Here is a 25,347-nt window from a genome sequence, read left to right on the forward strand (position 1 = left end):
TTTGGAACCCATTCCTCCTATTGGATTGCCTCATTCAGCCTTAATAGAAGTGGAGGTGCCTAGTTTCACTGCAGTTTGATATAGCATGGCTGGCTGATATCCATGGGAGGCCCAACCTGGACCTGAAAAGAAACAGTGAGGAGGAGTGGATGGGGTGGACATCGCGGGGACTGAGAAGAGAGGAGGGAGGGGAAACTTTGATTGGAATATAAAATAAAAAATAAATAGATAACAAAACATATTATAGGAAAAAAAATTGAATAAAAACTATTCTTTTTTTGTTTTAAAAAAACTGTCCTAAAAGAAGAATTGTGGATAAAGATGCTTGCCACCAAGTCTAACGACCTGAGTTCAATCCCCAGAACTCTCATGGTGGAAGAGCAAGAACAGATGACCACAAATTGTCCTCTGACCACCACACATCCACAGTAGCATATGCATATCCATCCATACACTCAAAATAAATAAAATTTTAAAAAAGGCTAGTCTAACTGCCCTGTATTACTGAGGCATCTTTTCAACTACAAGTGACAAAAGCTGAATTAATCTCGTATCAGCTTGTTTAAAAGGAGACTTAATGGCTCACAAGTGAGAAACAGCTTCTGAGTTTGAGAACAGATAGATTTGGGGGTTTAAACAATGCCACCACGCCTCAGTCTTTCTCCTCAGCTCTTGGTTCTGCCTCTTTTGTTCTGGATTTAGTCTCAGGTAAAATCTTTCATCCTTTCTTCTTCTAGATTGCAATCCAGGGACACATGAGTTCTTTCTTAATCGGTCCCATAAAAGTTCTAGAATCCGGTGTTGCTGGGGTAATATGGATCACACACCTACCCTTCCATTATCATGAAGAAAATAGAGTATGGTGACTATTCAAACCAGGGCCTCAGTCCCAACTAAGACCACAGACTTAGACGGAACAGAAAGTGTCTCAAAGAAAAGCCACGGCATGTAGAAGATATACGTGTGTGTGTGTGTGTGTGTGTGTGTGTGTGTGTGTGTGTGTGTGTAGATATACAAGAATGGGGTAGATATTGAACCATAGAGAGCAAGTATTGGGTAGAGAGATGGTTCAGCTGTTAAGAGCACTTCTTGCTCTTTCAGAGGATCCAGGATCCAGTCTGACTTCCCAGAATGCAAATGGGTGGCTCACAACTACCTGTAACTCCACCTCCAGGGGATCTGATGCCCTCTTCTGGCCTCTATGGACCTGCGCACACACACACACACACACACACACACACACACACACAGAGAACACATAACTCACACAGGCACAAACACACAAGAATAAAAATCAATCCCTTTAAAAAGGTACATATCTTCTCTATGCAGGCAATGTATGCTAACGGTGAGATTTTTTTTTTTTAAATATAAAGAACATTGCCATCAACAAGCACCAGCTGGTCATACATCATCTCCCTTCACTTTGGGGATAATGGATAGTAGTTTCTGGTCTTCCTTTGAAGCCACTGGGTTTCTTACAAGCAGAGCTTGGATCTGTCATTTTGGCTTCTCCAGCCAATCATCCTGGGAGGCATTGCAGTACAAAACTGACCTGAGAACACCTCCTTTTCCTATTCACTTTCTAGAATAGATTTGGAAGTCATCAGTGGCATGTAAGGAGAGGTTCCTTGGTGGAGCTTCTCAGAGACAGCTTAAGCAATCTCTTAAATCTTTGTTCCTGTTCCCTGTCCTTATCCCCATCTTCCCAGGGCACGAATGTGTTGATTGGAGGTTCACATCATCTTCAAAAACTGAGAAATGAGGGTACAGGCTAAGGATGGGAGAACAGCAATACAGAACTCTGGGTCCCTTTCTAGAACCAATTAGCTGTAATTCTAGACTGATCTTTCTGTCCCAAAACCTCGTGAGCAACGCAATACCCCTTTTTCCCTCCAGCCAATCCTTAACCAACACCCACGCTCCCTATCCTTGCCCTCACTCATAATGCTTTTATTAATTAGGCATACTACTTGGCATGCTTGATGGCTCCCCACTTTAATTATTCTTGTTAACAGTAGCTAAGATCGTGGTGTCTATTCTTCAGGCAGGCTTTTGGTCAACACAGGCAGTATAGCTAAATGCCAAATACATAAACCTAAATTAAGCCAAGTGGGTCCATCTTGGCTCCGGTATGTAAACTGGACCCATCCAGAGGATAGCGCTGGTACCCTAGAAAGATGGGGTTCACCTCCCCAGTACTTCAGAAGATTACTCTTGCGTACCCTTCTGACAATCAGGGCTTAGGCTCTTTCTCATGCCAGTCACAAAAAGCTAGAAACTGAATTATGCCCACAATTATCAAGCATTCGTAAATAAACCTAAACCTTTCCTGAAGCGAGGCTCTCCTCATGTGCCCCCCCTCGAGCTCCCATCAAGCCTTCTGACTTTAACTATGCTTTCAAAAACACTTCTTCCAATGAAAGAAGGGAAACTAAGAGCTCCATCCCCTCGAATGGAGCATGCTGATGAAGTTCCTACATTCCTATCGCCTTTCCAAGCGTTCCTCATGGTCTCATCGTTCTCCTTCAGATTTTGCCAGTGCACGCCAGAAGCTTCGGTCCACTTTCTCCTTAATGGGAAATGCCAGCACTTGCCTGTGGGCTGGCAGAGTACCTCTCACATAGTAACTGCTGAGCCCCATCGAGTGCCATCTTGAGGATCGGAAACCTAAGTTTCAAACATTATGTGATCCAATCCACATAGAGACAAGAACCAGCAACTTACGTGGCCCCAGCAAACGATCGAATAATCTTCTAAATCAATCCAGTTCATTTTTAATTAGATCTAAATTTGAAGGGCATTCATGACTTCTATATGGAATATGGAGTTGAGGGCTCATGTAGCATCAGCTCTAGGCAAAAACCAGGTCAACCTTTGGTGAGTCACTCTCTTACTTTCTAGATCTCTGAGTCAAAGGTCAATAAATACATACACCTGAAGGAAACTGCTGCACAGTTGAATGCTGTGGAGCTGGGTGGAGTGGGGATGTGGTAGGTCAGGAAAGACAGAGAGCTGATGAGGAGAGAAAGGAGAGAGGACAAAAAAGAAAGGCAAATTCTCCTCATCCCTTAGAAGAAACCCAATAGCAGGAGTTAGGAACCTTCCTTTGCTTGCTATTTTCGTGGCCTCCTGTATGAGGGGTAAGTTATGAGTAGACACAACTGGTATCACATGGCTAAATCACGTGAGCCCAGTATGCTTCCCTCAGCCAAATTCATCAGGAATGGGAGCCTGACTCAACACCGCCACTTATACCTGAAAAGGCAACCTAGTTCAGTTATCTTTGTCTACAAGAGAGGGGCCAGCTGATCAGTCATATCTTTTCTCCTGGGGAGTGCAATTTTATGAGAGAGCCTTTGGGTCTATATGAGCAGGTGTGAGGGAAGGAGCAACAGCAAGCCAGGTCACTTCGTAGCAGCTCCGTAGAAAAGAAGTCAGAAGACACAGCAGTTGGGATAATCAGACGGCCATTCTCCACTCGATCTTCCTTATCTTATTATCTTTTCTTTTCTTCCTATCTTCCTTTCTTCCTCCTTTTCTCTCCTTCCTTTCCTCCCTATGCCCCTCTCTTTCTTATTGTTTGAGACAAGATCTGACAAGGTTCTCAAGGGCCTGGAACTCACTATGTATACCAAACTGGATCCAATTCATGAAGATCCTTTGTCTGCTGGAGTTAAAGGCATGTGACACCATGCCCACTCCCACTCCCCTGCTTTCTAAGAGTTCAGACTTTGGAGAAATAATAGAATCTATATTTACATAGCTTCTTACAAGGTTTACAAGAATCTTTGTTTACACGTATTGTGTGTGTGTGTGTGTGTGTGTGTGTGTGTGCGCACACGCTCTTGCTGCAGCATGAGTGTGGAGGTCACAGGATGACTTGACAACCTGCAGAAACCACTCTCCTCTTCCACTATGTAGGCTGGAGCATTGTTAGGCTTATTAAGTATCTTTATTGGCTGAGTCATCTCAAAGGCCCAAGTTTCTCGAAGATTCTTAAGAGAATCTTAAAACAATTTCTTTGTAGCCAAAGAATCCTAAGTAAGACAGCAGTTTTATTTATTTATTTATCCTAAGTACAGATAAATACATGGCGATACATAATTGTTCCTTACCAGGGGTATTGGGAGTCACAGGAATCATTTGAGGACCCATGAGCTTGGCTGATATAGTTCATCTGACATTTTCTTGTGTTTATTTCAGCCAGCGATGAAAACATAGCATGATTCAGAGTTCCCTCAAGGAATAGGACTGATGGAATGAATACATATGTATGGTAAAGGGAGATCTCTTAGAGTGGCTCACAGGCTGTGGTCCAGCCAGTCCAAAATAGCTGTCTCTCAAGGAAAAAGCCAAGAAGCTGGTAACTGTCCAATCCATGAGGATGGATGTCCCACCTGGTCTTCAGTCTACACTGGAACCCTGAAGAAATAGGTTCTTATGCCAGCTAAGTAATGAACGTCTCATCACCAGGATAGAGACCTTACCAGCAAGAGCGAGGCAAGCAGGCAAAAATAAAGGCTTCCTTCTGTCTTCCTTTATATGAGCTGCACCAGAATGTAAGGTCCAGATTTACGGTTCACTCTTCTCACCTCTAAAGATCCCATCAAGAAAATATCTCACAGGCTCGCTCAGCTTGAGTTGTGGTGGATTGTAGATAAAGTCAAGCTGTCAATCAAGATTAGTCATTACACAGAAGCTGAAATTTGCCATCAAATTCTTAATTTTCACCTCCTAGAAATGAAAACCAATATGTTAGATAATGCTCCAAGTATACAGCTACGATTAGAATTAAATTGATGATAGACAAAATAAGAGACATTTGAAAAGGAAAATCAGTCTTTCTTTAGCCTAAACATAAAGTTAGGAGGGAGTTCTATACACATTTTCCCCCAAGGAACTAGATTTTGGCATGTTGAAAAGGTTTCTGCTCAAAAGTTGTAATAGACCAGGATCTATCATTTCGAAGTTGCGAGTTTTGAAAGCTGGTCTTGTTACATTTTTAAAAATCTATTGCATGTATAAAGCATGTGTGCATGCCACAGCAAGCGTGTGGAAGATAGAAGACAACATGCAGAAGTTAGGTGGTTCTTTCCTTTTAAAGTGTGGGTCCCAGGAGCAGAATTGAGCAGTCAGGCTTGGCAGCAGGCATCTTCATCCACCGGCCCTTCTCACTGGCCTGGCATGCTGGTTTAAATGATCCATATTTTGTCCTAGAGTTGGGTCATGAATGGGTCACCATGTCTTTTCACAGTTCTCTGTGAGTTTTTGCATTTGCGAAATTGAATTTGCACGTTTGTGGAACTTGAGATCCGTTAGACTATTTTCTTTCTATAAAAAGCAGCACAGTTTTACAAGGCAGGAGGGCAATGTGCAGCTCCTGCCTGGAATCCGAGCTGTAATGTCATCTGGCGTGCGTCAGCCATCTCCTTCCCATGTTTACGAGGTGCTTTTCCACCGAGTGTGGACCCGGGATGGAGAAGCTTTAAATCACCTTTAACTTGAGGCTCACACTCTCTTTGCTTTGGGGATCTCAGAACAGCAACAGCAGTTAGACGGAGGAATGATCCACATGCTAACACGTCAGCAGAGGCAGCGGGAGAAGCAGCCCGGGCAACAGCAGGAACAAAGGTGTCATGTCACGTGGCGTTTAGAGAGAACAGTGGAGCATTCTAAAGGTGATGCATGGATCCAGTTAGCAGAGCAAGGGATGCTGGTCTTTTTCTCACTTAGCATTTCCTCCTTCAACAAACACAGGATTGAACAGTCTCTGTGCCTGACACTCTGCAAGCTGCAGGAAGCAGGCAAGGAGTGATACTTGCTCGTCAGGCCCACTCTGGCCAGTGCCCATCACAGGGAGGTTGCACAAAGGCGTCTGGCAGATGCCTCAGGAAAATGAAATGATTATAGAAGGTCTGTGGCCTGTGCAAGATGGACCCCCTTCTACCAGTTTTTTTGGAGGTACAACAGAGAAAAATTGTGGATATTTAAGATGTACAGCACAAATTGTTTGTTTTGTGAGTGTACTATGAAACAATTAGCTTCAGCGAGTGAACACTTCCAGAATCTCATATGGATGTTGTGTGGATAATATGAATAAAAATGTAAATTTTTGAAAGAACAAGACTATGCCATATATGTCAAAGTATAAACTAAAGGGGAAGACAAGACTCCGTAGTTTAAGATCGGATAAAAAGCAAGGTAAGAGAAAAGCATAAAGGCTGATCGCTGGCGTGCCTTAGCTTGAGCATGAGCTTGATCCAGTCTTAACCACTTACTTATATACTATTTGTGTAAAGACTACTTTTAAAACATATAATGGTGGCTTTGGAAACTTTATCTCTTCAAAGACTTCTGGTAATGGTGACGGCAAGAAACAGCTCGAGTTTTAGAACCCTCCAATTCTCACCAGAGCCTGATTGGCCTTAAGCCATATTCACCATCAAGGAAACGGATTTCTCTTAACTTCATGGCAAACATCTGCAAGCCCCATGCCCAACTCTGCCACATCCCACCTTGATCTGCCAGGCTGGACCAACCATATCTCTCCCCAGGTGGTTATCTACGACGCTTGATTCTGGATGGCGCTTTACAGAAGTTCAGAAGGGGTGTTTTTGTGAGGCGTGAAGAACTGGGGATGACGCGGGATTCAGCCATGGTCCTCAGAACTCCCTCCTGCCCAGAATCTTAGGATGGGGTCTTATTGGAGAATGGATTCTTTATAGATACCAACTATTTAAGTTAAGGACATATTGGATTAGGACAGGCCCTAGTGTCCTTGGGAAGACACATGGGAGAAGGTGACCATGGGAAGACACACATACACACACACACACACACACACACACACACACACACACACGAAAGACTAGTAGGTGGAGGTAGCTTTGGAGTGTGATGTTACCACAGTCCCCAGAGCCATGGGAAGTTGGAGAGAAAGGAAGGATTCTTCTCAGCAGGCTTTGAAAGGAATATCACCCTGACTGTAACTTGATGGCAGATTTCTGGGCCCATGAATTGGGAGAGTAAAAAATATTCAGTTGCTATAGGCCACCTTGTCTGTGATACTTTTCTTATTTTTTAAAGGAGCAAAAGGGAGCTAATAAGCACATTAATAGGATTGCAGTTACAAACTAAAAGCAATGAACATCGGCTGAATAAGGAGAACGGCTTTCATCAGTGAACTGATGCATGGCAGGGTCTGGTTCTGTCTCTCACAGGGAGACACAATGGCCTGCACAGGCTGGTAGCTGTGATTTACCTCAGTACTAGAAGGTTTGAGGGAAGTCTGGTGTTTGCAGCTTCTCTTCTGTTTGCCTCAGGATAGACCCCAGAACTGGTCATCTCCTGGCTGCCACCATCTTCCCAGGCACTCAGCAAGAATTATGGTTCAAGTTGGCCCATGAAAATTAGTCTTGGTGGCACTGAACTCTAGGCCTGGGAAGAACAGGTGTCCTGGGCCATCTGCTGCCTAGCAGATGGGGCTAGAACAAGTTCTCTAGAGCCTCAAGAAAGAAGTCAAGTTGAAGTCTTGGAAATAGCTCTAAAAAATCACAGCACACAGACCTGGGTTTGGGTTCTCAGTCTATTGTAGAAATTACTGTGCAACCTCAAGCTTGCAATTATTTACTTCCTGTCTTTCGCTTTTTTGTTTGTTTGTTTGTTTGGTCTGGTTCTCTGGAAATTAGGAACAAGAAAATAATGAGTTCACACTAACTGAATATTTGCTATAAAATTTGCAAAGAATTTTTTTGCTGAATTTGTATTCTTAATTGCAGAATTAACCATGTGTCTCACTCTGCCCCAGACAATTCATTTTAGATATCATTAGATTTTACTTTTTCTTGGAGGAAGGGGGATGAGAGTTCATTCTGTAACTTAGACTAGGCTTGAAATTGGCATCCTCTTGCATCTACCTCCCAAATCTTGGGATTACAAGTGTGTCCCACAACACCTGGCTCCATTGTGATGATAATAAAGAGCTATTCTTTCCACCAAAAAAGGGCCCACCCTACTTGACCATACATAACATGGTCACCCAAGCTATGAGGGCGTTCCCGGGCACACAACAGAGGAAACCATTCAGGTGTAGACCTGAGCCTGGGCTAGTGACTGTAGAAAATACAGAGGTAAGAAGTCAACATTCTCCCTGGAGGAGGGCACGCTGGGTATCTACCACTAACATACACACATGTTATTTTCATTACATTTCATCTCAGGGTAGAGGGAAAATGTCGTTGGTATATAATGCTGTAGAGAGTTGGGTTTCAAATACAAACTATCCAGTGCTCTGCTTAATAATTAGATGATTGGTTTCCTAATGCTTTACATGATGCAGAAATCCTTGGCATATTATTCCACAGCTGTTCAAGCTGTGCCGTGGCATTTGAGCAAATTGATTGCAATGTTTGGATATGCCTGGAATTCATTATATTTTGTTTTACATTTAAAATAATGGAATATAGTCATCCTCATCCCCTCCTCCAACCAACTCTCTGGCGCACTTTCAGGAAAAAGTTGCATAGAGAATGAGAGGTGCTGGCCTTCTTGGGTTGTGCAGATGAACTGGAACAGGCTGTGGCGCACAGTGGATGCCCTCCCGCTAATGAACATGAAAATGTTATTATATGGTAAGTAGGAATGTGGGTCCCCAAGCTCAGTGCCCAAGAAGATCACCTTATTTCCATGTCAAGGGGCCGTTTAGCCTTGGTGAAAGCAATTTAATCTTGGTTAGCGAGGATTCCCGGGTCTGCCTGGCACTCCGGGTCTTGGATATAGGAGCCCACGGGGTCTTGGGTCACAAGCGCATTTGTGTCACTGCCAAGGTCTTTCTGGTCCCTGAGTGTGTTCCTTCAGGTCTCTGCTGACTCTATCTGGAACACAAACTTGTGGTACAGCCAGCTGTGACCTTTGCCTCCACAAGCCATGTTAGTTTTCCAGTGCTGTTGTCACAGAAGACCACAACCCCAGCTGCTCCCGAGCCACAGATACACTACCTTACAGGTCCAGCGGCCACAAGTCCCACATGAGTGGCACAGACTCAAACAAGGTCTCCCTTTGGGAAGCCATGCGGAAGAATCCATGGGCTTGCTGTTGTCACGTTTGGAGGCCACCTGCACTTACTGACTCAGAACCCCGTCCTGTACCTTCAATGACCACAGCCAAGCAGCACCTGCATCCTTCCTGATAATGTTCTATAGCCTCCCACCCAGAAAGAGCCTGGACCACACTGGCTCCACCTGAAGACTTAAACACCCCTGCGGTCTCTTTCACTGCATAAAGCCATGTAGTCTCGGATCCCAACGACGGGGATGTGGCATTTGGTGGGACCTTTCAGCACCTTTGCAGATTCCACATGGCTGCTGTTAAGTTTCAAACCCAGGACAAATGGCTGACACACCTACTTAACATATCAAAGCAGACCTGGCCTCCAGGTTCTCCCAGCATCCCTCAGCCCTTACCCTTTGCCAGGTATGGCTGGCATACCCAGAACTTATCAGCCCAGGGGCTGGGCTGCCCTTCCCTCAGAGCTTCTTCCCTATAGCATCCAGTTACTTCCATTACCTGCCCCTTTATGTACCTTTGACCTCCTGGCTGCTGCACTTGGTTCCCCTCTTTCCCTTCCCCTCCCTGTCTCCCACATGGCCCAGCTCAGTCTGGCCATGTCCACTCCAGACTCTCCCAGATGCCTCTGCCTTTGACTATGCTCTCCCACCTATCTACGATAAACTTGCTCCTCCTCCCTACCTAGGGTAGTCATGTCCTTCCCTATCCTTTTTATTTATTTATTTTCATTCATCTGTTGGTCTCTAGGGCCTCACTTCCCCTGCAAGGCTCTCTCAACATCATCATTCAGTCCCCAGTCTGGGGTGCGCACACCTCTCTGCTTTTCTATCTTCACACCCCCATTAGCTCACCCCACCCCCACTCAGTCCTGGGGAGCCTTATTTCAAGTTTGGATGAGGAAGGTATGACTCCTCTCTCTCCTAAACATTTCTCCTAAACCCATAATCTGCTAAGTGTTCCCAAATATTTAAACTTTTGAAACACACACACACACACACACACACCAACTTATTGTCTGTTTCTGATTTTTGCTCGGCCACTCCCTCTTCCTGAGATTATAGGCCAGGGCTAACTCATTGACAGAAGGGATGGAAGCAAAGGGTTGAAGTATGGGAAGAAGGAAAAAAAATCTATAAATTGGTATCTTATGTACTAATTTAAATACAGAACCTTCTGAAGCTGAGAACTAAGGCATGCAAAGGGAACGGGGCATGGGATCTGGCAGCGTAAGCAGGGCTCCCAAATTCCACCTTCCTCTGCTGTCTTCTCACCCTGCTCCCTTTCCCTGCAGCTGCCTGGCTCTGCACAGGGTCACCCCAACTCTTTCAAACCAGTGCTTAAGATCTACAGAGAAACCTTCATCCACAGACTGCTTTTAACACGACCAAGACAAGTGGCATTTTCACCAGAAACTGTGCTCACCGAGATAGACGAAGCTAAACCAACCCACTTTACAGCTAGGGAAGACATGTCTGGCTTTCTCCCTTCACTCTTAACCCATCCGCCATTTTTATCTTTGTCCATTTCTCCAGATAGGCACCCATTATTCTTTGACACAGCAAAAAGCCAGGGAACTCCTCTTCTTCCTGGTCACCATTAGAGACCATATTGGCAAATCTGCCCATCTACTTCCACTTGACTCCCCCAGCCTGAGGCATCACCCCATTAAGGATAGATGGAAGCACCCAGTCTTTGAGCCTTAGGCAAATGTTCACCACACACACACACACACACACACACACACCATATGAAAAACAATATAAAAGCATTTCAAGAATGTGCTAACTATACAGTTGGGGAGGAGAAAAATACATTTTTCAATCAGACATGTGGAATTTTAATGAAGAAAACTGTTCTAGTTTGTTGTCTGCTGTTGTGATAAATACCATGACCAAAGGCAACTTGAGAAAGGAAGACTTTATTTTAGTTTCTAGGTTATAATTCATAATTGAGAGGAGGTGGAACTAAACTCAAGGGAAAAGTTCGAAACAGAAACTATGGCGGAACGCAGCTTCCTGGTTTGCTCTTGGGCCATCATCTATTTTCAGCTAGCCCTCTTATGAAGTCCAGGCCCCAGATGCTCAGAGATGGCGCCACCCACAGTGGACTGGGTTCTTCTACATTTAATTAGCAATTAAGGCATTAATAAGTAATGGATGCCCCACAGGTCAATCTGATGGAAGCAAATCCTTAGTTGAGATTCTCTCTTCCAAGGTATGTCATGTTGACAACCAAGATTAGACATGATATAAGGCTGGGAATATAGATTAGGGGGAGAGTCACTGTTCTGCATGGGTGAGGTCCTAGATTTCAGTCCTTAGCTCTGAAAGAAAGAAAGAAAAAGAAAGGAAGGAATAACTTAGAGGCCTTCAGTAGACATTTGCATATGGCAAACTGTGCATGGAAGTTGCTCAACATTAGGTACTGGATAAGCACAAATCCAAACTTCAAGGAAGTGCATCCTCATAGCTACCATGATGGTTACTATCCACCATATACCACACATACAGTAATAGGTATTGCTGAGGACATGGAAACCTGAAGCTTCACACACACGTAAAATGTAAATGTGCTGGACACCGAAGAACATATTTCAGTAGCTCCTCAAAAGTTAAAAACTGAATTACTATATGACTTAGAAACTCCACCCCTAGGTCAACAGGCAGAAACTCTGAAAATAGGTTCTCTAATATAATGGCATATGTGTTTACAATGTTGAGAAGAACGCCAAAGAGGAAGCAATCTGCATACCCATCAACAGACCTTACGATACATTCATAAATGGAGCTTATCATTTGGAAAAGGGCTGGAGCGTAGCCAAGAGTATTGGCAATAGCCTATAATACTTGGAGGTCTATGTGGCCACATTAGCCATCAACTCAAAAAAGAGGAAACTCATTCCTGGTACCGGGTTTTTTATTTGCTAGCGTGAGGTGTTTAGTTGGGGTATTGTCCTCCTCCATTGTAGAACAGTTTCATTAAACCTCTTTTTACATATGTAAATATTTTAGGAAGATCCTACAGTAGTAGGTTTCACATGGGCTCTTTTGAAAGGCCTTTAGTATTAACCGTCCCTTCCATAGTCCCTCATCTGTTACCCCCACTTTCCTATCTTCCTTGTTATATTAGTCCCCTTTAGTCCTTCATACTATGGTGTTCTATCTCCCTTCCCTTGAAGGATCCTCCCAATTCCACAGTCCCTTACTAAATTCCTGACCTCTGAGGGTACCTCAAATGGAGCACACATATCTGAACACTCAAAGCTAGCATCCACAAATGAGACAAAATATGTAACATTTGTCTTTCTGAATGAAATATCATTCATTTCTAGATCCATTCATTTACCTGTGAATTTCATAATTTGATTTTCTTAGCATCTAAACAATGTTCCATAGTCTAAATAGACTACATTTTCATTATCCATTCATCAATTGTTAGATAGGTAGGCTGTTTCCGTTTCCTGGCTATTATGAATAGAGCAAAAATGCTTCATATTCTAGCTGTTGAAATAATGGTCTCTAAAATATATGCTCAATAAGAAAACCGAGAGCTTCTTTTTTCACATTTTCAAGATCCAAGTTATGATAAATGTACCTTTCTGCTTTGAGCTTGTATATTGCAAGAGAACATAGTAGATCATTTTGATTTGTGTGAGTAGGCAACATTTAAAAACATACTTCATGATATCAACTCTCATCAGAAAAGTGGCCTTAGGGAAAGAAGATGAAATACACATCACACATTTATGGACAGGTGACAGAAGGGTGAGTCCGCCATATATCCAACAGGCACAAGTAACACCCGGATATTTATGATCCATCAGTCTTCCTCCCCAGAGTAACGAGGAAAATATAGGGCAAAGGAACCTGAAAACTTTGAGTTTAAGAATACATTTAGGAGCCGGGCGGTGGTGGCGCACGCCTATAATCCCAGCACTCGGGAGGCAGAGTCAGGCGGATCTCTGTGAGTTCGAGGCCAGCCTGGTCTACAGAGTGAGTTCCAGGACAGGCTCCAAAACCACAGAGAAACCCTGTCTCGAAAAACAAAAACAAAAACAAAAACAAACAAAAAAAAAAGAATACATTTAGGATTTATTCCATTGTCTCAATGGCTTAGTGTTGCATTACCATATTAATGAAAAAATGTCCCTTCCCCACATCAAGATAATTTAGCTTTAAAATATAAAATAACTGAAAAATCATCAATATGCTAAAAAGTTTAGAAAATATCACTAAAGATTCTATCACATATCAATTATCTATCACCCATCAATCATCTATCTATCTATCTATCTATCTATCTATCTATCTATCTATCATTTATCTATCCATCTCTCTCTCCCTTTCTCCCTACCTCCTAATTAAGATATTTATAGTATGTTTGTGAGGCTGATAAATAGCCTTCCCCCACCCCCGTGTGTCTAAATTTTATTTTATTTTTTGTATATAAAATCACTATGTAGCTTAGGCTGGCCTCTTAGGTTGTTGCAACTCTCCGGACTCTAGTAAAGTAGTCTAGCTCTCCCTCTTGACTGTATCTATGAGATTCTATACCTCAGTAACTTGAGTCTTATACAGAAAAGAAGCACATCTATTGAACCTGGAGGCATGGTGCAGAGGTTAAGAGCACTGGCTACTCTTTCAGAGGTCCCAATTTCAGTTCCCAGCACCCGGGCAGCTCACAACGGCCTGTAACTCAGTTCCAGAGGCTCCAGTGTCCTCTTCTGGCCTCCACAGGCAATTCATTTACATGCAGTATATACACGTATGCAGGCAAACATTCAGACATGTAAAACTAAAAGAAACATTTGCTATTGAACATCCACAACAGGCTAGATTCTGCTGCATGGATGTATTATGGATAAACATAGTTTGTTGCATATATATATGTAAGTAAGTCCTCATTTAATACTCACCCAAATCTCATGAATAAGTACAGCATCTCTTTTGTAGAGGTGAGAACCCTGAGGCTGAGAGAGTATAATTATCTAAGGTCCCATAGCTAACAGCTAATCAAGCACAGGGTCTTCGGCCTTCAAGAGCAAGGCTTGAGAATACAAGTTAATGAGTTAAGGAAGAACCTAGCATGCCGACAGCAGAACAGACTCCTGTGGATTGAGGACCGAAAGCAGTCCCAGCCTGGATGTCGGGGATGGCGACTAACCTTCTCACAAGGATTTTTCACGCACACTCTGAGCTTCGTTCCTGCCTTGACGGAGCTTCCAGTCTAGAGGCTGGCTAAGTCATCCAGCCAGTGATCCAGTGGCTCTGAAGTGCGGTGCAAGTGAGTCAAAGCATAGCCCAGAAGGCCCTTCTGATTCCAAGGAGACTCTCGAGATGATGGGGAAGAGGTGAAAAGACATCGTTTAACAACAGCCAACAGAATGATTTTAACAAGAGGTCTTTGACGGCCTCCACAGGCATTGACAGGGTGGACACCAGCTCCATTCAAAGGCCAACAAGCTCTGTTTCATAAGACATTCCAATGTGCCGTGGCCTATCTTCTGTTTCATAAATAAAAGCATCTCCTCAGAGAAGGTTGCCTTCCGTTAAAAGATCACAGGGCATCCAGAGATTGCATTATTATCTTAAAAGGGACATGGAGATAAGATACCCTTCCATATAGGGAGCCTGGTTAACTCAAGGGCACAGGGCGGGGTGCTCCATACCAGATGACATACAGGCGAGGACCACAGAATTGGGGCATTCAGGTCGTGTCTCACTCCAATGCATCTAACCGTGGAAACTCAATCGGGTCCAGAAATGAATCAATTTCCTTTGCCTGTGTCCTTAAATTTGATGAATAGAGCCTTTGCTTAGAGCCACTGAAGCTGCTATTCATCTCAGTTAGTTGCTAAATAAAACGTTGTTCTTGGATGTAATTCTGGTGGATATGACTTTGGAGATTTTTTTTTCGTTTAACTATGTAAGCCCAAATTATTCCCCAAGTGATTCTACACTTGAGCTATTTTCGTTACACATGCTCCATATTTCTTTCCACCTTAGACTAGCAACTCAGAAGACCACGTTTTCTTGTTGAATATAAGGGAAAATCTAGCAGTACACACTTTTGTGATCAACAGCCAACGTCATCCTTATTGAGAATTACTTTTCTTTCTTACGTGTATACATATGTGTGCAGTATGTGTATGCACACAGTATGCGTATATGCAAGCAGCCCTGTGTGTGTGTGTGTAAGCTAGAGGTCGATGTTTGTTATCTTCCTATATTCCTCAATTGCTCTCCACCTTATGTTTTGAGACAGGGTCTTTCACGGAACCTGAAGCTTGCAGAATCACAGCGGAGCAGCGATTTCCAGAGATCCACCTCCCTCTTCCCTGCCCTCAGCACTTGGGTTACAGATGGGCGAAGCTGTACCTGGCTTTTCCGTGGGAGCTAGGAATCCAAACTCAGACCTGCGAATCTGCCTAGAAGCATTTGACCCACTGAGTCATCTCCCCAGCCACTAAGAATCATAACTGCTTTTCTAATCAGTGCAGCTTGATAACCTGGGGAAAGTTTGGAGCCTTTAGACATACACAGCTTCAAGTCACAAAGAAAGATAAAGCTGAAGTAAACATTCTGGCCAGAGAATTAGCAATATTGAGCTGAAATAGGGTTGAATGGAACTCTTTTCACACAATAATCCATATTCTGCTGACTTCTGTGGTGAAAGATGAGCTCAGTCATGGAACTCGTGGATGGTAGGATGTAACTGGGTGGAAAGTATTTTATCCCCCTTTCTTTATGTTTTTAAATAAAATGTTATTTTTAATGTCAAGGAGGCATGTTTACAGCTTAGAAACAAATGTAACAAGTAAAAGTCTCATTATAGGCTTGCTTTCTGTCTTCAAAGAATAGTCTTTGTGAACAGTTTCCAGAACTTATATTTCTTAATCTTTCTAAACCATAGGACTAAGGTTTATAGTAGGTGAAGAACAGCATGATCTGGAGAATGGGACCCGTGGACCCAGAGGTCACACAGTTTCTGGCAACATGTGAGTCCATTTGAATGGGACGTTATCAAGACGGTGCATGAAGTAAACCACCTTGGTAGTTGCTTAAAGTCTTTGTGAATTTTACACACACATGGACGGCTGTGTTGTACAGTGAATGCTATCCTAGACTTCAGGGGCAAGCAGTGCAGTGTTGGGTGGAAGATCTCAAAGAAGAAATTCCTGATTCTGCTGGCCTGGAGGTTTCAGTGCGCCTGGCTAAAGAATTTCTGTTGTTTTGTTGAGAGTCACAGAAGCTTAGGCATGTTGCTGGTCACTTAGAGAAATGTAAGATATCCAATAATTTAATTATTAAATTATTATTATTATAAATTATTAAAGATATTTAAGGGACTAGAAATGTAGGTGAATGATAGACTATGCTTGCCTTGTATGTGTGAGTCCCTAGTTTTGATCTCCAGAGGTGCGAAGAAAGGAAGCAATGGTATGTTGGTGTGTTTTTTTCTATGTGTGTGTGTATGTGTGTGTTTTAACATAAGAATGCTACCCATAAAAATACAATAACAATCATAAATGACATATAAATAATGTACATAAATATAAATACATTTGTTTATATGAGTATAAATATAAGCTGAATCTCCATTAAATGAAAATCCAAGAGTTAAAGGGAAAGAAAATCTCAGGTGGAGAGCCCCAAAGAATTATTGCCTTAAAAATCTTTTTTTTTTCAATACAAGTCTTTTATTGTCCCAAAAGATACCCCAAATCATATTAAAATTCAGGTTCTTGTTTCTGGAACTGGTAACTTAGGTCTACTCATCAGCCTGCTGCACTGTTCCCTTTTCAGACACATAGATACCATCCAAAAACTTCCTGATATCCTTGTTCTTAACTGTTGTGGCCTGCTGTATCAGAGCCGCCGAGTTTGAAACAAGTTCAATATCATTTCCTTCAAGGACTAATTCATCCTTCTGGGCTTGAGAGACAGAACAAGCAACGCCTGTCCTCATCCGAACCCTGCGGATGTATTTTTCACCCAAGAAATTTCGGATTTCAACCAAAGACCCATTCTCTTGAATAACGACGTTGATGGGGAAGTGAGCATACACGGACCTCATCTTGTAGCGGAAGCCCAGCGTAACACCCTTGATCATGTTTTGAACGTGGCTGCAGATGGTTCTGACGGTGGCCAGTTCCTTCCTGTTGCCCCACCATTTGTCAACCCGGAGCCTCTTCTTCTTCTTCCCAAGAAGGCTCAGCTCTACGTTGATGTGATTGAAGTCCCTCTGGAGGGTTCCTCTGGGGCCCTTCACAATGACTGTGCGCCCCTTCAGAGTGATGTCCACATTTTCTGGAATGTCGACCGTCTGATTGCTGAGAATGGTCTTCATTCTCGCAGTAGATGGGGCAAAGAGCTGCCTTAAAAATCTTGATTTCTGATGCCTGCATAGGAGACGCCATTTCCTTAGTTCCTCCCAGCCCAGATGTGCATATGCTGATGCCAGGCTGAGATCAGCAGAGAGTCCGAACATCTTCCAGAAACGTTTCTACCTTGACCAAATGGTGTCCACAAAACTTGATTCACTGGCTTCGCTTTTCCAACCAGCTTGCCTGATCTTTAGATGCAGACCTTCTTGTTGGTTTCTGCCGGCTTAACCTGCCCTGTCCATTGGCTCTTCGACCCAGGCACTTTGAATTGTTTGCAAGTCTTGGTGATGGACTTAATAACTTAATGTTGTTGTCTTTCTTTTCTTCTTTCTCTCTCTCTCTCTCTCTCTCTCTCTCTCTCTCTCCTTCCCTCCCTCTTTCTTTCTTTCTTTCTTTCTTTCTTTCTTTCTTTCTTTCAGACAGGGTTTCTCTGAGCCCTGGCTGTCCTAGTACTCACTTTGTAGACCAGGCTGGCCTTGAACTCACAGAGATTCCCCTGCCTCTGCCTCTGCCTCTCGAGGACTGGGACTAAAAAGCATGTGCCGTCACCGCCTGGCCTCAGAGCAGATCATCTTGTCTGTTGATGGCCAAGGAAAAGATCAACTTGAAAACGTGAAGTGCTGCATCTGTCACCTCTTTACAGCAAGAAAATGTTTAAAAATTATCATGTAAGTACGTGTGTTATGGATTGTTCCACTAGTGCCTCATATTTTAAACATTTCTAGTTACAATATTGTAAATTGATGTGTGTGTGTGTGTGTGTGAGAGAGAGAGAGAGAGAGAGAGAGAGAGAGAGAGAGAGAGAGAGATTTTATGACTAACTGCTAACCTTGGGACCTCTCATCTCAGGGTCTCAAGCTCTTGCACTAGGAGTTAGGATTTATAACAAATCCCAGTTTTAGGCTTTTGCATTCAGACTGAATTATGTACTACCAGCTAACCTAGGGTTCCAATCGACAAAACATAAATTGGAAGACTTAGCCTCCATAATCACACGAACAGGTTCTTCACATACTTTTTCTTTCAACCTCTCCCCCTCCCTCTCCCTATGTGTGGCTCTCTCTGTCTTACTTAACAAAAATATGTTCATATTTGTATATTAAACCAAAACCCATAAGTTGGAAGGATCTCAGGAAAAAATGGTTTATATTTTTATAATGATTTTATTGATTCTTTGGGAATTTCATACAAGGTATTTTGATCATATTCACCCCTCTTCCAACTTCTTTCAGAGTCTACCACCTCCCTACCCACCCAACTTTATCTCTCTATCTCTCTCCCTCTCCCTTCTCCCAATTCCAAAAGGGTTTTGTTGTTGTTGTTTTATTTTTTATGATTTTTATCTTTATTTTGTGTATATGAGTATTTTATCTGCATGTATGTATGTGTACCACGCTCATGCAGTGCCCATGGAGGCCAGAAGAGGACTTCAGAGCCCTTTGGAGCTGGAGCTACGAACAGTAAGTAGCTGCCATGTGGGTGCCGGAAACAAACCTGGCTCTCTGGAAGGGCTCAGTGCTATCTTTATGTAGCCTCTTGGGATGAAGTAGTCCCTTAGAAAAAGAAATGGATACCAGGATGGGGTGGGGGCCAGATCAGGGGTTGATGGTTATTTTGGTACTACATGGGTAAATCTAGAACAGGGACAGATAAGTATTCAGTGCTTCCTGTGATCTGAAGGTGTACCCCCAAAATTCACACATTGACTAGCATATGGAGACATGGAACCATTTTGGTTGGATGGGCCCACTGACCTTATGCAAGGGGTGTAGACAGTTGCTGCTTTCTGTCCTCTGAGCCACACAGCAAGAAGGCCACACAGGAAGCCTGCTAGTGACCAGCCTCAAGAACTGTGAGAAATAAATACCTGTCATGCATACATTACCCAGTTTCAAGTATTTTGATACAATAGAAGGAATGGAGTAAGAGAGAGCTAACACAGTAATCCAATGGTCCGTTTCCATCTACTCAATAAGGCCAACACAAGTATCATCATGATTTAGCCTTTCTTGTTGCTTTATAACTTCGGTGTGAAATAATGAAAAGAATTATGTAATAACTGTCATAAAGTTAAAGGCAGGAATTTACTTTTTACATTTATTTATATATTCATTTCTATATTGGGGGGCTGTATTTTTGAGGGTTGGACTCAGGTCATCAAACTTGGTGGCAGGTGCCTTTAGCCACTGACCCATCCTTCTGGCCCAGGAAGACAGGGAATTTTAATAAGAATTGTTTGCAAGTCTTGGTGATGGACTTAATAACTTAATGTTGTGCCTTTTAAAACTATAATTTAAAAAATTATATAAGAAATTATATAATTATATAAGAAAATCTTTATAAAGGCCTTCTAGCCACCAAGGGTTTAAAATTCCCAGATCTAAATGAGTGCAGAATTTTTTTTTGAGTCCTGTTATTGAGAGTTTTCATGTTCCCATTTTCTGTCATTTCCTGTTCTCAAGGATGGAAACGTAAGAGATTTTTCAGAGTCATTCCAATGGGTATGTGTGTCCCAAGGGGAAAGGACAGTAGAGATGCTGATCTCTGGTTAAGAACATTCACACATTCGCATTCTTTAACTCAGGCTAACTTTGGTTCCCAGTGCTAAGCAGTTCTAGAAGTTAATGAGAGGCTCCAGAATCACCTGGGAAGGAAAGTGGGCATTTTTCTCCAGACCCTTGCCTGGCAACAGAGCCAGTCCTGCAGGGATTACTTCACTTCTCTGTGGCTTTATCTGTTGTTATCCAAACGGCAAGCTAAAGCTAGGCTGGAGCTAGTCCTGCAATGATATAGTTAAGGATAGAGACTAGAAGCAGGATGGATGCTGCAGGCCAGATCTTTGACATTCAGTGCTGGTTCTGGGGGCTGCAGGCAGTGCTCTGTGTATGCAGCACCGGTTCAGTAAGGCTTCTACCAAGCCAGGTGCCCCAGGAGCTGGTAGGCAACATTGTTGCCCACCTGAGAAGTGAGGGAGTCTTTCCATTCTTCACCAGTAAAGCCCCACTATCCTTTCAAGCTCAGTACAGTTCCTATACTTAAAACCACTATGCATTATTTGCAAACTTTGGGAAAAAAACTTTCCTTTTGAGCAACTTTGTCATTGCAGAAAAGATGATCTTTAAATTTTTTCACTTAACATCTTCAAAAAACCATGGTTGTTCAGAGTTTATACTTCACCATAATAGATAACCCAAAGCATTATATTAAGTTAATTTTAATAAAACATTAAATACAAAGTTGGATGAGACTTAGGACAGTAGAAAGAATGAAAAGAAAAACAACAAAACATCAACAGTATCTATTTTGGCGGTGGCGGCGGGGGGGGGGGGGGGGTAACGGGTAGGGTGGGGGTGGAGACAGAAACGTTTCTCCTGTTTGCCTTCCAGAACTAACATGAATTAAACACAATATTACAGACATGCAGGAAAAGCAAATCTGCCCAAGAGTTACTACAATAGCCCCTCAGCCACAGCTGCATGTTTAAAAAGCAATTAAGATTTTTGTTTCCACTCCTAAAATAATTTATAAGCTTGCAAAGGTTGATGTGAAAACAGTGAGCTGCAGCTCCTCTTACAGTTGACTCCAATTTTATGGCCATGGATTATCCATATGATAGTGGTCGCAGCTGGATTTACGATGAGCGCCTTTTTCTTCAAGGAAAGTATATTAAACTGACACTTGAACGCCCCCATCATCTCTTCCTGGAAGATCAGTAGCCCCTAACTTAGCTTCAAATACGAAGTCAAAAGCAAAGTTAAAAACCCAAAACAACAAAAAGAACAGCAGCAAAACAACAAATCAAGAGGAGAAGGCAGAGTTTCTGCAACAATTCCAAATATGCACTATCAGCTTGCTTTCTCCAACAGCAGCCTACACCAGAATCCTAACAGAGACTCACTTATCGCCAGATGGGGTAAAGATACCCCACGAGAAATCCGCAGCCCCTGTCAGCCAGTGGCCAGGACAGAGCACACAAAATGATAAGAATGCCAGTGTTTAAAAGAGCTGTGACTTTCTGAAGCACAAGGGCACATGGACTTTGTCAGCCTGATGTTTTAACGAGGAGACGGATGCCACCCTTTTGGTCGGCCAACTTTTTTCTTGGGGGTGGGGGTGGAGAGGCTTCTGACGATACTAATTATATCTGAAGGTGCAACCAAGAGAAATCTGGCCTCTAGACTGCTGTCTTGACCAGCAATGGACCTTAGGATTGGGTATTTACTACTACTATATAATAATAATAATAATAATAATAATAATAATAATAATAATAATAAATTTTGTGAAAGTATAGTGCTAGAAGCATTTTATTATTATTTAATACTGATAATTTGAGTTTTCCAAATTCAGATAAAAAATGTTATTTAGGCAATTTCTGTGAAGAAAGTGAACGACAAATGATTTGAAGCAGAATTTCTCTCTTCAACAACAGTGAGGCTTTTGTTATTATCATGAGAAGACATTACCAAGAGGAGGCGATTTGTATCTTACCTTTTAAATGTAATGTATACTATGATTCAATTCCACAAAACAGGTTTTGAAGTAGATAAATCTGTAATTGTAGCTTCGAGAATGTTCCTTTGACTCGGGATTTATTATTTCTGTGTCTCTGGTGAGGGCACTGCACACGCTTATAAATCTGCATGGTTTCTTTTTGTGTTTCAGTCCTTCATGTTAATGGACTCTATAACTGTTACATAAAACACTTCTATCAGCAAAGGTTTGGGAACAAACATTTATACCAAGACTGTTTAAAAGTTGGCAGCCTTGGTGAACAGTAAATAACAGTGAATAGGACAGAACATAAATACACAGATCAATTTAATAACAGATTGTCTCTAAAGAATTAAAAACAGGGTTGCCTGGACTGTCAGGGAAGACATTTCTAGGGCTCATATCAATGCAGCCAGAGCAAGGAAGCACCATGACTTCCGAGTACCAGGTCTGGGTTCCTTTACATGAAAACATTTCCTTTGGTTTTTGGAATAAAATCCACCTCTAATCAACCTTCCATTTCATTTAGGTTGTGATATGGCTTTACCTGTCCTTCCCACTTCTCACGTAGCATGCAGAAATCCAACCACACATTCATATTCCTCAGTGAGCCATTTTGACCACATTCTTGGAAAGTCTGTCATCTGTGAAATCTCCATTTAATGTGGGAGTCCCCTCTGTTTGCTGTGATTACCATGAATGAATAAAGAAACTGTCTTGGCCTGTTGATAGGGCAGAACTTAGATAGGCGGGGAGGACCGGACTGAATGCTGGGAGAAAGAAGGGTAGAGCCAGAGAGACGCTATGAAGCTACCGCCAGAGTCAGACGTGCCGAATCTTTGCCAGTAAGCCACTGCCATGTGGCAATATACAGATTAATAGAAATGGGTTAAATTAATATAGGAGTTAGCCAATAAGAAGCTAGAGCTAATGGGCCAAGCAGTGTTTTAATTAATACAGTTTCTGTGTGGTTATTTCGGATCTGGGTGGCAGGGCCGAACAAGCAGCTCCTCCTACATCCATCACACTTGAACGTCATAGAAGAACATGAACATTTCCGATGGACTTTGATTCTCCGTTTTCAGAAGTCTCTAGCAATAATTCTTTCCTTTCTCATGGTTTTTCTGGGAAGCATATGCAATGTGTGTGTGTGTGCCTTGCGTGCAGCAGGCATTCCACAGAAGCTAAGTACCTCCCACTTTGTGCTGTTTGGGTTACTCACTGGCAAGCTGCTCTTTAATGCTGTCCACACACGCCAGCTTTGAAACACCTTTGACATCCTGCATCTACTCTGGCTGGTGGCTGAGAGAGCTCGGGTGTGAACACTTCTGGGTAACACTAAGATTGCTAAGAGCTGAACTACATAATCAAACATGGTGTCCTGCTATTGTAATATGTGAGCTGTTATGTTATTACAGTATATGAGCTGGGGATTGTCAGGACTCTTTTTTTTTTCCTTTCTAGACCCAATCAACACATTTAATCATAAGTCCCTGTCAGAGTTTTTATTGCTGTGAAGAGACACCATGACCATGGCAACTCTTACAAAGAAAACATTTAATTGGTAGCTCGATTACAGTTTCAGAGTTCAGTCCATTATCATCAGGACAGGGAGTATGGCAGGGTGCAGACAGAGGTGGTGCTGGAGTTGAGAATGTTCCCTTTTACATCTTGAAGGGAACAGGAAATGGCCTGAGACACTGGGCAGTATCCTGAGCGTAGGAAACCTCAAAGCCTGCCCCAACAGTGCCACACTTTCCCTAACAAGGTCACATATTCCTACTCCAGCAAAGTCACACTTCCTAACAGTGCCACTCTGTATGAGATTATAGGGGCTAATTAAATTACCACAGTCCCCAAAAGATTACTGTTATCCATGGCTCCTATCCCTAATCCACGTTTTCCCATCTATGTCCAGTTAATATGTTCTTGTCCTTTGCTATATATAACATGTACAAATAAGATTAGCAGATTTGGATATTAACACCAAAAGGGCAAGGGGATAAGCAGTGTAGTCTAAATTGGAAAGCCAGAACCATACTTTCTTGTGTTTATCCTGAAGGGAAAAGATATTTCTTTTTTCCAAGTTCTTAGTAAGTTTTTTGTTAATTAAAAAAATTTCAGTAAACCACATCTACTAATATGTTAAAAAAAAAAAAAGCTAAGCCGGGCGGTGGTGGCGCACGCCTTTAATCCCAGCACTCGGGAGGCAGAGGCAGGCGGATCTCTGTGAGTTCGAGGCCAGCCTGGTCTACAAGAGCTAGTTCCAGGACAGGAACCAAAAGCTATGGAGAAACCCTGTCTCGAAAAATCAAAAAAAAAAAAAAGCTAATATTACACATGTTGGATGCATTTACCCAAAAATCAAAATTTGGTAACAATTTGAAAATCAACATAATTCATCACATTATCAGAATAAGGGAAATTCAATCGATTGCTTCACTTGATTTTAATATATGATGCCAATAAAATTCAAACTAAATTCAGGAGCAAAACAGCAACAAAAACCCCCCAATAATAATAATAATAATTAGGGTTAGAAAGTAGTTTTATTAATCTGATTTAAAAAAAAAGCATGTACCCTGAAAGAATCTTTAGCAAATATCATAATTAATGGAGAAACAAAAAAGCTTTCTGGGTTTGGAGCCAAGACAAAGATGTGTATTTCCTAGACCTGGGTGACAAGGTAACCCAAGTTGAGTCAGTTAAACAAGAGAACTAAATGGCCTCACAGTTTTGGAAGTTAGAGTCTGGAATCCCAATGCCGCCAGGAGGGTTCTGGGTTCTTCCTTGCACTTAGATTTTGTGGGTATCAGCCGACTCTGGTGTTTCTTGCCTTATGGAGTTAAGATTCCAGTCTTCACTCCCATCCTCACTATACTCCTCCTTGAGGCCTGTGTTTCTCCTCTTTTCATAAGGACACCAGTCACATGACAGCAGGTACAGTCTACTCACCATGACCTTACCTTAATATTGATTACACTGGCGAAGATATCCCCAAATAAAGTCACATTTATAAGTACTTGGAACTTCAACGCATCATTTTTGCTTTACATTGTATTTAATTCTTTTATATATGGGGGGGGCACACAAATGCCACACCCCACGTTGTACATACTCACAAAGAGATCCACACATATACATAGTTTAAGAATAAAAAAAATAGAAAATTTTAAAAGAATGAGTTATCCCTACTTGGCACTTGGCAGCAAAATAACATGCTAAAACACTGAAGAATTTCACGAACAAAAATCAAAGCCAAAAAAAAAAGTCTACTATAAGACCTGCTGGTACAAAATTGAAACTAAACTGTAAAAAGTTTAGTTTTTAAAAAAGTTTAGTTAAAGTGGGTAAGAAGTCAAGACTGCAACAAGTTTTGAAAGGAAAAAAAGTGTTAA

General features: G+C 42.2%; 1 protein-coding gene across 1 annotated transcript; it reads right to left on the reverse strand.

Annotated features, from left to right (window-relative positions):
• Positions 1-16,745: 16,745 nt before the first annotated feature.
• LOC121453488 (60S ribosomal protein L9-like) lies at positions 16,746-17,428 on the reverse strand. Its single transcript, XM_041660303.1, has one exon. It carries the CDS (start codon positions 17,416-17,418, stop codon positions 16,840-16,842), a length of 579 nt encoding a protein of 192 aa, XP_041516237.1. The 5' UTR covers positions 17,419-17,428; the 3' UTR covers positions 16,746-16,839.
• Between the last annotated feature and the right edge of the window lie 7,919 nt (positions 17,429-25,347).

Source organism: Microtus oregoni, unplaced genomic scaffold (assembly GCF_018167655.1).
Source record: "Microtus oregoni isolate MIOR12 unplaced genomic scaffold, Mior012 000011F_ref0000422, whole genome shotgun sequence".
Taxonomy (NCBI): Eukaryota; Metazoa; Chordata; class Mammalia; order Rodentia; family Cricetidae; genus Microtus; species Microtus oregoni.